The 14,111-nt window shown below is 46.8% G+C and overlaps 1 protein-coding gene across 4 annotated transcripts in view; it reads left to right on the forward strand.

Moving 5' to 3' along the window:
- Fubp3 (far upstream element binding protein 3) overlaps nt 1-14,111 on the forward strand; it is a 44,764-nt gene that overhangs the window by 21,250 nt on the left and 9,403 nt on the right. For all 4 annotated transcript variants that reach the window (XM_021192843.2, XM_021192842.2, XM_029536282.1 and 1 more), the window contains exons 3-11: nt 206-239; nt 2,522-2,571; nt 2,900-2,971; nt 4,248-4,305; nt 6,209-6,371; nt 7,920-8,018; nt 10,443-10,547; nt 11,679-11,781; nt 12,299-12,399. In XM_021192843.2, coding sequence (XP_021048502.1) covers nt 206-239; nt 2,522-2,571; nt 2,900-2,971; nt 4,248-4,305; nt 6,209-6,371; nt 7,920-8,018; nt 10,443-10,547; nt 11,679-11,781; nt 12,299-12,399 — 785 coding nt within the window. The remainder of the gene's footprint in view (nt 1-205; nt 240-2,521; nt 2,572-2,899; nt 2,972-4,247; nt 4,306-6,208; nt 6,372-7,919; nt 8,019-10,442; nt 10,548-11,678; nt 11,782-12,298; nt 12,400-14,111) is intronic.

Genomic DNA, 14,111 nt, shown 5'->3' on the forward strand with positions numbered 1-14,111 from the left:
ACACTGGGTTAGAGACTGTTGAGCAAGATGTCCCCTCCTGTTTCATATCACATAACGCATTCATTTCAGCCACTGAGCCTAAATTACTGTTTGCTTTCTTTCTGCCTCCCTCCCACCCCCTGAACAGTAAGAATGTGGGTAAGGATGGAGTTAGTTTATCCGTGCTAATGCTTTGATTTTTCTTTTCTCTTTCTCTTTGCCACAGTAGGTAACCAGTTAGGGGCCTTGGTACATCAAAGGTAAGCAGTGGGTTATGTTTTATTATTTATTGATCATTTCTAATTGTTTATTGATCCACCATCTGCACTGGAGTGTTAGCAAGTCAGAGGTTGGAAGTGTGGGAAGCCAGGGGCTAGATTTTCTTAAGATCCATGGTTTGTGCCAGCCCTCTCCAGAACAGTGCAGGCCAGAGGAACAGACTGATCCGAGGCACTAAACCAGCCCCTGTTGAGCCTCAAGAGACTTTGACAATAGAGGAGTTGCTCTCTTCCACTGTAGATTAAATTTGAAAGGAGGGACTGCATTGTCCTGCTGGTTCTGTGAATCTTCCGGTACCTCAGATCTTCAGCCTCTTCACCGGAGAAGAATACATTCCTGGGTGAACAGAGTGTTGGGGCTTCGAAAGCAAGATGTGCCTGGGATTGAGGATTTGTTGGGGGAATCTTGGCTAAGTGCCTGGTTTCTTCTCAGCTTCTCTTTTCCCCCATAGCCCTCATTAAGTTGAGGATTTAGATACAAAGACCCTAGGCTTTAAAAAGGCCCATCTGTAAGATAAGAGTATCTGGGCATAGCGCCCCCCACAGGAAAGGGGAAAGTGCTCCGGGGACTGTGGTGCTTCTCTTCTGCAGAGACTGTTAACGGTCAGTTAGTGTCCTTAATCTGCACTGCAAGTGACATAGCTCTGCCCTCCCTGTTATACATAAAATGCTGTGGGTCTGTTAACATCACCAGCAGTCAGTTTAGCCTGAATTTCTTGTTTCATTGTTTTATTTGTTTAATGAGTTAAAATAGTATGAAATGCTAATAAGCATTTCCTTTTAAGCAGTAATTAGCATGTAACTTTTACAGGGTGCCAATTCTTAGTGCCTTAGACCAGTTTCTGCCTTTCTTTCTGAACAGAGCCTTTGAGCTGGGTGTGATATTATATGACTTTATCACTGCACTTGTGAGGCATAGATGGAATGTTTGAATCCAAGGCTAGCCTGGTCTCCATAGGAAGTCCCTGGCCAGCCAGAGGTATATAGAGGAGGGTTGGAGGGGAGCTAGAAATTGAGATTGATAGCCAGTGTTATTTATGAGTGCTGGAGAATTGCCCAGCCCTGTGGTGGTCTCCATTGTGTGTGTTGTTGTGTTAGGAGTCTTGTTAGGATTGGTTTTGTTTGCAGTGCTGGGGATGTCAGCAAGCATGATATGCAGTCACCTTACACAGGGCTGGCCAGTCCTGACATGACCCAGCTCTCAGCCTCATGTGCAGATGCTGAGCCCTGCCACTGAGCTGAAGTGCATCCTGGCAGGCCTGGCCTCTGCTAGGAGTCGTTGGGCCTTGAGGGCTGGTGGGTGCCAGGTATTGGCCCCGTTAGAGTTTGGTGCATGCTTGTATTGCTCCAGACAGGGAGAGAAGTGGGAAAAGATCCCTGTGTGCAGGCTGAGGACAGCTCCTGTCATGGTGACGTGGTGGCAGAGCTATTTACGCTGTTGCATTTCTTGTAAGTGCCGCACTCCCCTGAAAATGGACTGTATTCGATCCTTTCCATGATGGGTACAAATCCAGCTGTGTGAGAGAGGCGTGAAAACGTATGCTTTTCTAAAGTTGTATTTTGTTTTTTGATTTTTTTTTTTTTTTAAAGACTACTTGTATTTAGCATCCCCTAAGGTAAATGTTTAGATTTAATTGCTTTCTGTGGGGCTGGGCAATTGGATATTGTCCACAATACACTGCATGCTACATTTCTAAGTTTGAGTGAAAGAGCCGATGGAGTCTTTTGGTTTGTTTTTTGAAGGCACCTGATGAACAGGATAGTATTTAACAAAAGTCTCTCACAGCATGAGCGAGGCGATTGTGCTGTCCTGCCTGACACTGATTAGGCTCTGCGGGATGCTGGGTTTCCTGGGCACGGACTACCTTAAAAGACAGAGGTAGATTGGAGGGAGGCCGGGAAACAGATCAGGAAATCAAAAACAGTGACTCTGTTTTTATCTAGAGCTCATAGCTTAATGTCTTGAAGCTCTTTCCATACCCCAGCAGTTCTTTACCTGTCCTGGGCTTGATGACCTGTCTGTTAGCTCTGCCAGTAGTATAGCCGTCTGTACAACAGGCAGCTAGGGAAGAAGTTGGTGTGAGCATCTGGATGTTTCTTCTTTGGCCAGAGAAGAAACAAAGGGGCCTCAAAACGACATTCTCTGGGTGCTTGGGGAAGGCCAAATCAGCAAGCATGATTGACTTAAGCTTTCATCTGGGGGATATAAGGTGGTTGCAGAAGTTTGAATTCTGTCTTTTACTAAAAACTTTCTTTGTTTTTAGGGCAGTAATAACAGAAGAATTCAAAGTGCCTGATAAAATGGTTGGATTTAGTAAGTATTTCCCTTAACTCCTGTCTGTTCTTGTCTGTCATAATCTCTTACAAGCATGTCACCTGTGGTAGCATGCTAGGAGGACTGTTGCAGGCATTATGGTCAGTATCATCTGAGCGTCAAGAGTACCTGGCCACCCCTAGTTCCATGCTGTGTGTCACATGCATCGTCTGTTGCTGTGATATCCATGAGCTGAGAGGACTCCCCAGAGGTTGGCTTATAGTGAGCTGTGAGCAGAGTGTAAATATCTGCTGAGTTAATTAAGCTATCCATGTATGCTTATGTGTGCAAAGGGAGGCACCTTCTGACCCTGCTCATTTCATTGCAGTTATTGGCAGGGGAGGTGAGCAGATTTCACGAATTCAAGCAGAATCTGGGTGCAAAATTCAGATTGCCTCAGGTAAGGGCTACTTTCCTCATAGATTCATTTAGTAGAAGTCAGTGTTTGACAGCAGTTTCCAGAATCTGTGTCTTTGCTTTTGGTTAGAAGCTAGGGTAAGTATGTGTGGTTGCTGTCTGTTTTGCACTTCTGGAGTTGGACCCCACCTAAGCACCAAAATCAAAAGCCAGCCTGGGGATGAGGTTCATGCCTGCCTCCTAGGGCAACACTCAACTCTGGCCATCGTGGCCTCCTCCTCTTAACACCTGCTGGCTGGGCTAAGACCTATGTTTTCTGCACCAGAATGTGATGCCAGGCATAGTGGGGCCTGTACCCCGCTTCCCTGTACAAGACCACCCTTCCATTTTGTGGGGAGGATAGTAGGACTCCTGGCTGAGTGGGGTCAGACACCTTTCTGGACTGCTCAGGCATTCTTTCAGTTCTGACCGTTTGATGTTGAAAGACACTGGTTAAAGAACAGTTTTATTTTAGTTGTAGTTTTACTATGCCATCCGAGTGTGTCCTCTTTCCATTTGAGAGGAGGAGAGGTCTGGAGACATTCCTGTAGAGAACATTAGTCATTTATACAATACTCACTTCAGTGTCTTGAAAGCAATAATGGCTGTTAGCTATTTGTCTTGAGGATTTTTTTTTGTTGGTTTTTACAGTGCCAGGGAGTAAAAACAGTTTACATACATAGGCTAGGCGAACTCAAGCTCCCTCTTTCAGTGTTTTGAGAAAAGATTTTTAAGGAGTTTTTAGGGTCAGTTTAAAACATATGGGTAAATAAATAAAACATGTGGGTGTTGGAAACAAAGGGTTTTCTCTCCTGTCAAATGGCCCAGGGACCAGTAGCATATCCCTGCTGCCGATTTCTTGGGATATGAATACAATAAATGGTGTAATCCTGGCGTGTTTATGAAGTCCTTGAGTACACGGCAGAGCCATCTGCAGGCTGGTGACTATGGAGCTGCTCTGCACACAGAGTGAGGGAAATGTGAGGGAGTGACTGCGGTGCTAAGGAGCCTCTGGGCAAGTCAGAGTGAGTGGGGATTGGTAATTAGAACTGACTCACAGAGCTCTGCTGTGTCCCGCTGCTCCCTTGTGGGACCCAGTCTCTAGAGTGAGAACTAAAGTTCTGTCCCCCAGCAAAGCAAACTGGTCTTTTTGGGAGACTGTGCTTCTGTGGGGTGGTGTAGGAACCAGGCCCAGAGAGAGATGGTCTACACACAGAGGCAAAGGCACACGGCTGCCTGATGCCCACCAACACACCTCATCTTCTTGATTCTTCTTATAGAGAGTTCTGGGATTCCAGAGAGGCCCTGTGTACTTACCGGAACCCCAGAAAGTATTGAGTAAGTTTGTTTTATTTACTTTTTCCTTTTACTTCTTCTTCCTCCTTCCCCAAGTGAGGAGAAATGGAAGGGCAATACTGTTGCTGCATACTGTCCATCTGTGCTGAATCTGCCCACAGCACACCTCCAGTAGGAGAAAGACCTGGGAGGTTACCACACCAGGAGAGCTCTTCTTTTAGCCCAAACACACAAGCCTAGAATGCCTCCTAGCTGTCATGACCTCTCCATAAATCAGGGGCTGAGCAGTGGACACTCATCCTAGCTAATCACGCTAATCAGCAACCTCCTTGTTAACACCTCGCATACCTGAACATACCTGGGTCAGAGGATTTGATCACTTTGTGAGCTTAAAAAACTGGGTACCAGGCCTTTTTCCTGGGCCAAATGATCTGCTTACTCTTTTGATGTTTGCGAACCAAGTGAATTCACTCTCCATGGCCTTTGCTCCACTCACAGAACCTATGAACCAGTCAGCAGGTGCCTTGGCCCAACATGTGACATTACTGTTGGCAAGAGCCCTGATAATTTGCCTTGCTTCTCTGTCCTGATACATGCTTGCTCAGAGCCCTATACCAAGCACAAAGCTCATAGACCCACGTACCTCCAGAGGAGCAGGACTGCGGGCTGGAGTGGTTTGCTCCCCTCTTTCATTCTGTACAGTAGTGTTTGGCTAGGGGACAGGGGAGCTGAGATTATGTCTAGCTCAATAGCTAGGGTTGTTTTATTGTTTCCATTTCTCAGGGAGCCTAGATGGGTTTAAATTCTCCTGTTCTGCTGTAACATTGCAAGCGATGAACCAGAATAAATACCACTGGCAGGTGTGCATTATAGGGCAAGCTGGATGTTTTTGCTGGAGTCACAGCATTTTTTCCAGCACAGGTTAATCTAGTACACTAGCAAAATACTAAAAAGCTGCTGCAGCTGAGAGCCCATAAGATGATTCTGCACACAAAGGCTCAAGACTGCAAAAGATGGCTCGCCCTTCCTACTCCTAAACGCTCCCGCATTGTGTCTACCCAAGGAGCTCCAGCTTGAGAGTAAGCTTGAGGAGGAGTCTCTCTCTCCAGCACAGACAGCCTTCTGGTTGATGAATCTGTTTCTCTTAGAACAACAATAACAAAAAACTGTGATGACTTAACGAATACATTCTGCAAACAACAGCCAGGGAAGATTCTGGTGCAGAAAAGGAAACTGGCCCAGCATGTGATATTGTAGACTGGGTTGTTCCGTTGATACCTTGCAGAAATGAAGACAGATAGATAGCAGGGCTATGAAGCACAAAGTCCCTACTGGGCTGCACCAGTCAGGTGCTCCCTGGAATACAGCTGCAGCAGGATGCTGCCCCTCTTGTCCTGAACCACACTGGAGATCCCGGCTGAGCTGGAAGTCCTAAAGCAGTGTTGCTGGCAACAGGGAGACATTGGAATCGAGAGGCTGAAGCGTGGCTACTAACCCTTGCTTTCTCCGTCTCTCTCATCGCTCCTTCTCTCCCCCGCCCTCGCTAACAAGTGTGCTGAGTGTCTCCTGTGAGGGTTGTGCTAGATGGGGGAATAGAGGTGGACAAAGGACAAAAGAGCTGCTGACATTGCAAGTAGGAGGCGGGGCACTGAGGATGCAAGCAGGTGCAGAGGGCAGACATGAGGGGTGGGGTCTGACAGTGGCTGGCTTCTGAGACTCCAGGGGAAAACTAGTGCTGTGCTGTGCTGTGCTGTGTGTTGCTTTTGAATTGCAGTTCTGTAGCATGGCGGATGGTTCAGACCTCCCAGGTTATGAGGCAGGAGCTGGAGCTGGATGGAGGGCTGCCTTGACTCCTTTGTGTTTTCCCTGGTACCATCTCCTTTCCTAGACCATCTTAAACATCTATTTAATGCTGGGTCTCTTGTAATTTTTCTCCCTCCCAAAGACAAGCCAAACGGCTCCTGGGGCAGATTGTGGATCGATGTCGGAATGGGCCTGGCTTTCACAACGATATGGATGGCAACAGCACAATCCAGGAACTTCTTATCCCTGCATCTAAAGTGGGGCTGGTCATCGGCAAAGGAGGGGAAACGATCAAGCAGTTGCAGGTGTGTGAGAACCGTGTGTGCTGAGCTGGGCTGCCCTTGCACACTCTAGAGCCGAAGCTCCCTTACAGACCTCTCCACACAACCCACAGGAGTCCTTCTTTTGATAGGCATGTGCTGATGCTAAGTGTGTGAGGCAGGAGAGACACCGTGGGACGGCTTAGAGTCAGTGCTCCTGAAATCTGCTTCTTGTTAATATCGACCCATGCTCTTAAATATGCTCATTTAGACAGACTAGGGTCACATACCTGGAACTTCACCCCTGCGCTGAGGACAGGAGGATCAGGAGTTCAAGATCATAATGAGTTTGAGGGCATCCTTGGCTACATGAGACCCTGGCTTGGGCAGGAGGGGGTTCATTAATAGCTACGGCACAGGCCCGGAGTCTTGGCATTTAGGAGGCTAAGGTGGAAAGAAGGTTGTATGTTCGAGGCTAGCCTAGACTATATATAGCAAGACCGTATCTTAAAAAACTGAGCAAACAACTTTAAAACCCTAGTTGTGGCTCAGGCCTTCCTCAGCATCTCAGCAGCACTCAGGAGGCAGAAGCAGGTGGCTGGCTCTGTGTGAGTTCCAAGCTAACCTGGTCTGCATTGAAAGACCTCAAGGTAAAAAAGCCTCAAGCGCTCAGTACTTTTCAGGGACTCGGGGTCCTGGTGTATAGATAAGGGAAGTGATGGCCTCCCCGTAGTCAGAGCTGGACAGATACCTAGTCCCTAATGAGTCACAGTGAAAGAGGCAGCTCTTAGTTGCAGAGCCCTTTATATGAGGAACCTCTAATCAAGATGTTTGGAAGCTGGAGGGAGTGGGGGTTGCGCATGCCTTTTTCATTCCAGCACTAAGGGAGGCAAAGGCAGGTGGACCTCTGAAGTCAGGCCAACCTGGTCTACAAAGCTAGTTCCAGGACAGCCAGGATCACATAGATAAACCCTACCTGGAAACAAACAAGGCAGAATATTTGAGATTAGACGTCTTCAGCTAATGCAGTATATATGTTCCCATCCAAACATCAGCCACATTGACCCAAGAATGGCTAGTAATACTCCTTGAGTTCAGTTCTGCTGAGTTCTAAACAGACTTCAGAACTATGGGGCTTTCACGGGTGTGTCATACCCCAGACCTCAGATTGTAGAAGGCCCTCCTGCAACCTAGAGTAAATTGTAAAAGCTTAGGACTTGGCGTCACAGAGCCTACATTTCTACCGGTTAACCATGAGCCCCTGGGTAGTTTGGGGGTGGGGCAGCACTTGATAGCATGGTGGGCGCAGGTTGTCATTGCCTCACAGTGATCAGAACACATGTTAGTGTGTAGTAGTAGCTCACTAGGAACTATGCCCTAGATAAGAGTAGATTCTGCAGACATGAATAAAGAGGGTGAGCACCCTGGGTTTTTGTCGTCTATGTGTCCACGTTTTCAGAAACCAGCCCAGGTCTAGGTGAGGATCTACCTTTTGGGAGGTGAGATACAGTATACTGGCCCAGTCTGCTTCTCGAGGCATCGTGCATTCCCCTCATGACATTAAAAGCTGTGTGATTACATGTCCCCCTTCAGGAGCGGACAGGTGTGAAAATGGTCATGATCCAGGATGGCCCGCTGCCTACAGGAGCAGACAAGCCTCTCCGCATCACTGGAGATCCATTTAAAGTACAGGTAGGAGCGAACTCATGGGTCAGCTTGGTCTAGCCCAGTGCTAATCAACCTTCCCAATGCTTCCACCCTTTAATACAGTCACTTATGTTGTGGTGACCCCAACCATAGAATTATTTTTGTTACTGCTTTATAAATGTAGGTTTGCTACTGTTCTGAATCATAATGTAAATATCTAGGTTTTCCAGTGGTCTTAGGCAACCCCTGTGATAAGGCCATTCCTCCTTGGGAAGAGGGTTGTTGTGACCCACATGCTGAGAAATGCTGGTCTAACCCAGTGCATGTCAACACTTGGTGATACATCTTTGGGTGAATACGATGAAGATGTAGTGTCTAGCTGTGTCCAGCACCAGAGCCACTGGCTGAATGTGGCCACATAAGAGCAGTCCACTGCTACGGACAGTACACGCACTGGTTTTCACGTTGCAGATGATCCTGGCTAACCCAAGTTAGGTATACTGTTAGCCTAGCTGGGGGTGCAGATGTAAACAAGAGCCAGAGCCAGGCACGTATTGTCATCATTGCAGCTTTCTGAGTTGAGAAGAGAGATCAGCCTGCCACTGCTAGTCCCTGGTGCCCTCTAATATGCAAGTGACTGTGGGTATATGTTGTCGGTGGAATTCCAGTGTTAGGTCATTTGCAGCTTGTGACTTCTTTGTTTGGTTGGGTTTTTGGATTTTTTGTTTTGTTTTGTTTTGTTTTTTGAGACAGGGTTTCTCTGTGTAGCCCTGGCTGTCCTGGAACTCACTCTGTAGACCAGGCTGACCCGGCAGCTTGTGTCTTCTTACAGCATCTACCTTGCCATGCATCTTTATGAGAATTGGAATTTAGGGTGATGGTGGTGCACACCTTTAATACCAGCACTTAGGACACAGAGACAGGCAGATCTCTCAGTTCCAGGGCAGCCAGTGCTACACAAAGAAACCCTGTCTTAAAAAACAAAAACAACTTTTAAAAAAGCACTGGACTTGGACCCAGTGAAGTTGGCCTCTGGCTCACTCCCGTCCTCCAGCTGTTCTCATTGATGGCACACAGGAGCTGTGCTGCTGAGAGTTGGGTGGAACGCCATCGTTAGCTCCCCTCTCCCTTCAGGCCAGCTGCTCCGGGTGGCCTTCCTCCCCAGAGCTGCCAGCCATCCTTAAAATAAGATTACTGGCCAGGCAATGGTGGCGCATGCCTTTAATCCCAACACTTGGGAGGCAGAGGCAGGCGGATTTCTGAGTTCGAGGCCAGCCTGGTCTACAGAGTGAGTTCCAGGACAGCCAGGGCTACACAGAGAAACCCTGTCTTGAAAAACCAAAAAAAGGGAGAAAAAAAAATTACTGGGTTGGGAAAATAACTTAATGGATAAAGTGACTGCCTAGCAAACAAGTATGAGGACTTGAGTTTAGTCTCAAACACACGTTTAAAGAAAAAGATGCTGGGTATGGATGACACACTTGTTAATCTCAGCTCTGGGGGATGAGAGATTTTGATGTATCTGAAGACAGTGACAGTGTACTCACATAAAGTAAATAAATCTTAAAAAACAAAAACAAAAAACCAAGGTGTAAAACTCCACATATCAACACAAACATAGGTGCACTGTCAGATCGCATCTTGGTTTTTGCTCACTAGTCAGAATTTCAGGTGTGAGCTAATGTAACACAGTTTATAGACTGCTAGGGGTTAAACCTGTGGCGTGTGGTAAAAGAGGTCTACAAACACCTATGTCCCCAGCCTCTTGGGAAATGTTTCTCAGGAAGACGCCCATATTTTATCGACCTCTCTTCATAAATTTGCAGGGAAATAGTTGACTTTTAAGGTCTTCAGTTTTTTCCTTTTGTTTGGTTGTTATGCTAGGCACTAAACCTGAGGTCCTGGGCAGGGCGAACAGTACTAAGCCCATTAGGTTATTTAAACGCAGTGTAAGTGGATGCACTTCCCTTGTGGGAGGGGACAAAGGGTCCATCCCATCCTTTGCAGTCTGTGAGAACATTTTCATGAGAATGCAGTTCAGTTGACCTAGGCTGTGGCTCCCTCGCTCATATACCACAAGGCTAGGATTGCACAAGCTCCTAGGCTCTGCTCCTGCACTCAAGTGTAAAAAGCCGAGATCTAAGAGTTCTGAGGGCAGGAGCTGTGTCCGTGGCCTATCTTCCCTGTTCTCTAACTTCAAGGGAGCCTCCACCAGAAGCTCCTGAGACCACTGGAGGGATTTTCTCCTGCCCCTTACCTGTGTTGACCTAACTACAGGTAAGAGATTGGGCTCTTACCAGTTTGAACCTTAGAGTCAGAGTTAGATGAAGACCATGCCTCTAAGAGCTCTCATCCTGGCCAGCAGCCAAGCATCTCCATGATCTGGATCACATTGGTCATGATCCTGGCATTTCATGCTGCTCTTTCCAGGATTTCCCCCATTGGTGCCTTTTCGTTTTATTTGTACAGCAAGCAAGAGAAATGGTTCTAGAGATCATCCGAGAGAAAGATCAGGCTGACTTCCGGGGTGTGCGCAGCGAGTTCACCTCCCGAGCAGGAGGAGGCAGTATCGAGGTAAGCTGGACTCACAGGTCAGTGGGCAAACAAGGTTGAGTTCAGAGCCAGCCTGCTTTACAAAACAAACTCCAAGCCACTTAGGGCTACATGTTGGTATGACCCTGTCTCAAAAACACAAGAGTGGGACTAAAGTCACTGGTCACACTGCTCAGAGATGTGAAGGAGGGACCAAGCATGGAGAGCCAGCTGCATTACGGGGCAGGTCATACCTCTGCTTTTCAGATTTGCTTTAAAAATTTACTTGATGTACAGGTAGGGGCCAAAATTCAAGTTTTCTCAGTGATAATATATGTTGTAGTTGTATTGAATCTATAATCTTACCTTATTGATAAGATGAAATGGTATGGAAATCTATCTTGCAATTTTCATTTATGCCACAGTATACAAACATCACACCCAGTGCAGTGAGCCAGACTCGCAGTGGCCACTCTAAATGAGGCAGAGTAGCAGAGAGCACAGTTGAAGCAAGTGGTATTATTGTTCTGTGGTACAGTGTCTGTGGGGACCAATAGGTACTGAGTCTAGTTAGTGCCGCTGGTTACTCCGCAGATACATGACAGTGGCAGATGCTGTGGCTCGTGCATTTTACCACAGTTACAGATAGAGACTAAAAGGCTGTGGGGGACCACAGGGATGGCCAGTGTGAGATATTCGTCCACGTTTCACAGACCTTGGGAGATAAAAATGTTCATTTTACATCTTTGCTCTGGAGGCGTTCCCTTACTTTTATAACCCTTTTTAGTCCAATTTTATACTTCCTTCACACAGTTGTGAGCAACATAATTATCAGTCACAGAATTACTCTAAAGAGAAACCAGTCTTATTATTTTAATTATGGAATTACACTATAATAAAAATGAAGTACTTATTTTTAAATCTTTCCTTTTAAAAGAAAAGGCCCAGAACTCAGCAGTTAGGAGCACTGGCTGCTTTTGCCAGAAGAACTGGGTTCAGATCCCAGCACCCACATGGCATCTCACAGCCACCTATAATTCAAGCCCACGGGCATCCACTGTCTCTGTAGGCACCTGTATTTGTGTGCCACATACACACACACAGTTAAAATGCTTTAGATCTTTACCAAGCCACTTGTGCGGAAGCTCTGACAGGTGATGTCTCTGTGTCCAGGTGTCTGTGCCTAGGTTTGTGGTTGGGATTGTCATAGGAAGGAACGGAGAAATGATTAAGAAGATCCAAAACGATGCTGGTGTGAGGATCCAATTCAAACCAGGTTGGTCTGGTGTGGACCTAGACAATGGGCTGGGTTAACCATGGGTGCATTTCTTCTATCTGTTCTCTTCGGCAGTCTCTGTCTGCCCCCTGTGCCTTCCCTTGGTTGTATACTAACTTGATCTTCTTTCTGGCCTGTGGTTTCTAGCTCCCTTCCCCCAAGAAATGAAGATTTTAGTATGGCATTTTCAGTTTATAATTTTGCTAAGTAAAGATTTCTTTACAAAATATCCCTTTTAGATTTTATTTAATAAGACAACTTACTATCACAAAGAAAGGCTAACATCTTTCATGGTAGGCAAAGATCTGACTGTTGCTTAGCTGGCCTTGACCTTGGTGATTTAGTACCTCAGCCTCCCAAGTGCTGGGTCATGTGTACATGACAGTGGCTGGGTGTCATCCTGAAGCGTGTGAAAACCACACTCATTCACAGTCCCCTCACACTCGGGGTGTGACCGTGAAACTCTCTGCTCTTTGCCCTTGGGCCTGTCTTTACCCTGTCTCATCTGATTCCACAGACGACGGGATTAGTCCAGAAAGAGCAGCGCAGGTCATGGGCCCTCCAGACCGGTGTCAGCATGCAGCTCGCATCATCAATGAGCTCATTCTCACGGCACAGGTGGGTCCAGCACTCTGGGTCTAGGAGCCCACCTAGAAACTGACGATGCACCCTGGGCAAGCCACCCAGTGGTGCCCTGACTGCTTAGGCCCCTAATTAGAGCCCAGAGGCTTCTCTGTATATGCCTTCTCCTACCTATGCGCTTTTCCTTGCTGGCTTGTTACTCCTGCGTTTATCACACAGACTCTAGGTTTTCACTACATTTATTTCATGTGTGTGCAGTGTATATGTATGTGTGGTGCATACAAGGTATGGCATGCATGTGCCAGTCAGTTCTCTAGAGACTCCATCATGTTCCTCTTGAGGATCAAATTCAGTTGTTAGGTTTGATGGTATACATGTCGTATACCCTGGATTTTCTTTTCAGAGACAGCTATGTCCAGTCTGTGGCCCATAGGTTATATGCATGCCAACTATAATTTTATAGCCCAACACAAAATTACAAGCTTAATGTACATTTTAAAATTAGTTTTTAATTTTTTGTTTTGTCTGGGTAATTTGCTTTATGTGTATGTTTGCCTGCACGTGTGCAGTACTCATAGAGGCCACAGGACGGTGTTGGGTCCCTGCAGCTGGAGTTACAGGTCATTGTGAGCCTCCTGACGTGAGTGCTAGGAACTGAACCTGGGTCCTCTGCAAGTGCTCTTAACCACTGGACACCTCTCCCCCCAATTATGAGGGCCTGAAGCATGAGCTTTGTAGATGGTGTTGTCACAGTGTAAAAGTTGCACGTGCCTGGCAGGAACAATACCAAGCAGAGTGCCCACTACCAATAATTGGGTGTACTTGATACATAAAACCATTGGAATGGAATCCAGGAAGCACAGCAGGACCTAGTCTGTTTCTGTGATACCATGTCTTCGTACACTTGGGTTTTGTTGATTTTGGTTTTTTTTTTTGGGGGGGGGGAGCATTTTGGTACAGAGCCTGGCTCTGTAGTACAGGCTAGCTTTGAACTTGTGATCCTCCTGCCTCAGCTCCCAAGTATTGAGATTGAGAGAGGTGCCCTTAGTCCTGCTCTTATACTTGGTTCCAAGCTTGCCTTTAGAATGTGAGTCTGTGTGGCATCATTAGTGTCTGTTAAATTATGATAGGGAGGACATGTGAATAGTGGCAGGTGAGCACGTGCCAGGAACTAGCCAAAGGACTGGAGAGCATATTGAAAGTCAGATTGCCTGTTTCTCTATTAGCCCATGACCTCTGATAAGTTCTGAGGTGCCAACAGGGTTTCTGCCTGTCTTGGCAGCAGCAGACCAAGGACTGTGTAAGTTTGGAAGCTGAAGAACCATCGGTCCCTCATATCCAGCATCTTGGGTGCTCATGCCAGAACCTGACCAAAAACCCTCAGATCTAGTTAGCTTCTCATTGTGCTGGCTTAGCTTCTAAGTGAGTATGCAGTTGTCCATAGTTGGCAGGGACATCTTCACTGTGCTAGAGCTACTCCAGACTCCATGTTGGCAGAGCACTGAGGAGGGATGAGGCCTGCTGCCTCTGAGTGGAGTAGAAAGACTCCTCCATTAGAGTGACTCTCATGTTTCCAAGACACACCCAGTTGGACTTTATAGGTCTCTCTGCTCCTTGGTCTTAGAGACAGGCTGCCTTTTTAACACAGTCCCTCTGCCACAGCCCACGCTTCCTAAGAAGTCACTCTTGAGGATCTCTCTCTATGCTTTCTTAGTGATGACCCCCCCCTTTTTTTTTCTTTCTTTCTT

The sequence above is a fragment of the Mus pahari genome, chromosome 3, assembly GCF_900095145.1.
Source record: "Mus pahari chromosome 3, PAHARI_EIJ_v1.1, whole genome shotgun sequence".
In the NCBI taxonomy this organism is placed as follows: Eukaryota; Metazoa; Chordata; class Mammalia; order Rodentia; family Muridae; genus Mus; species Mus pahari.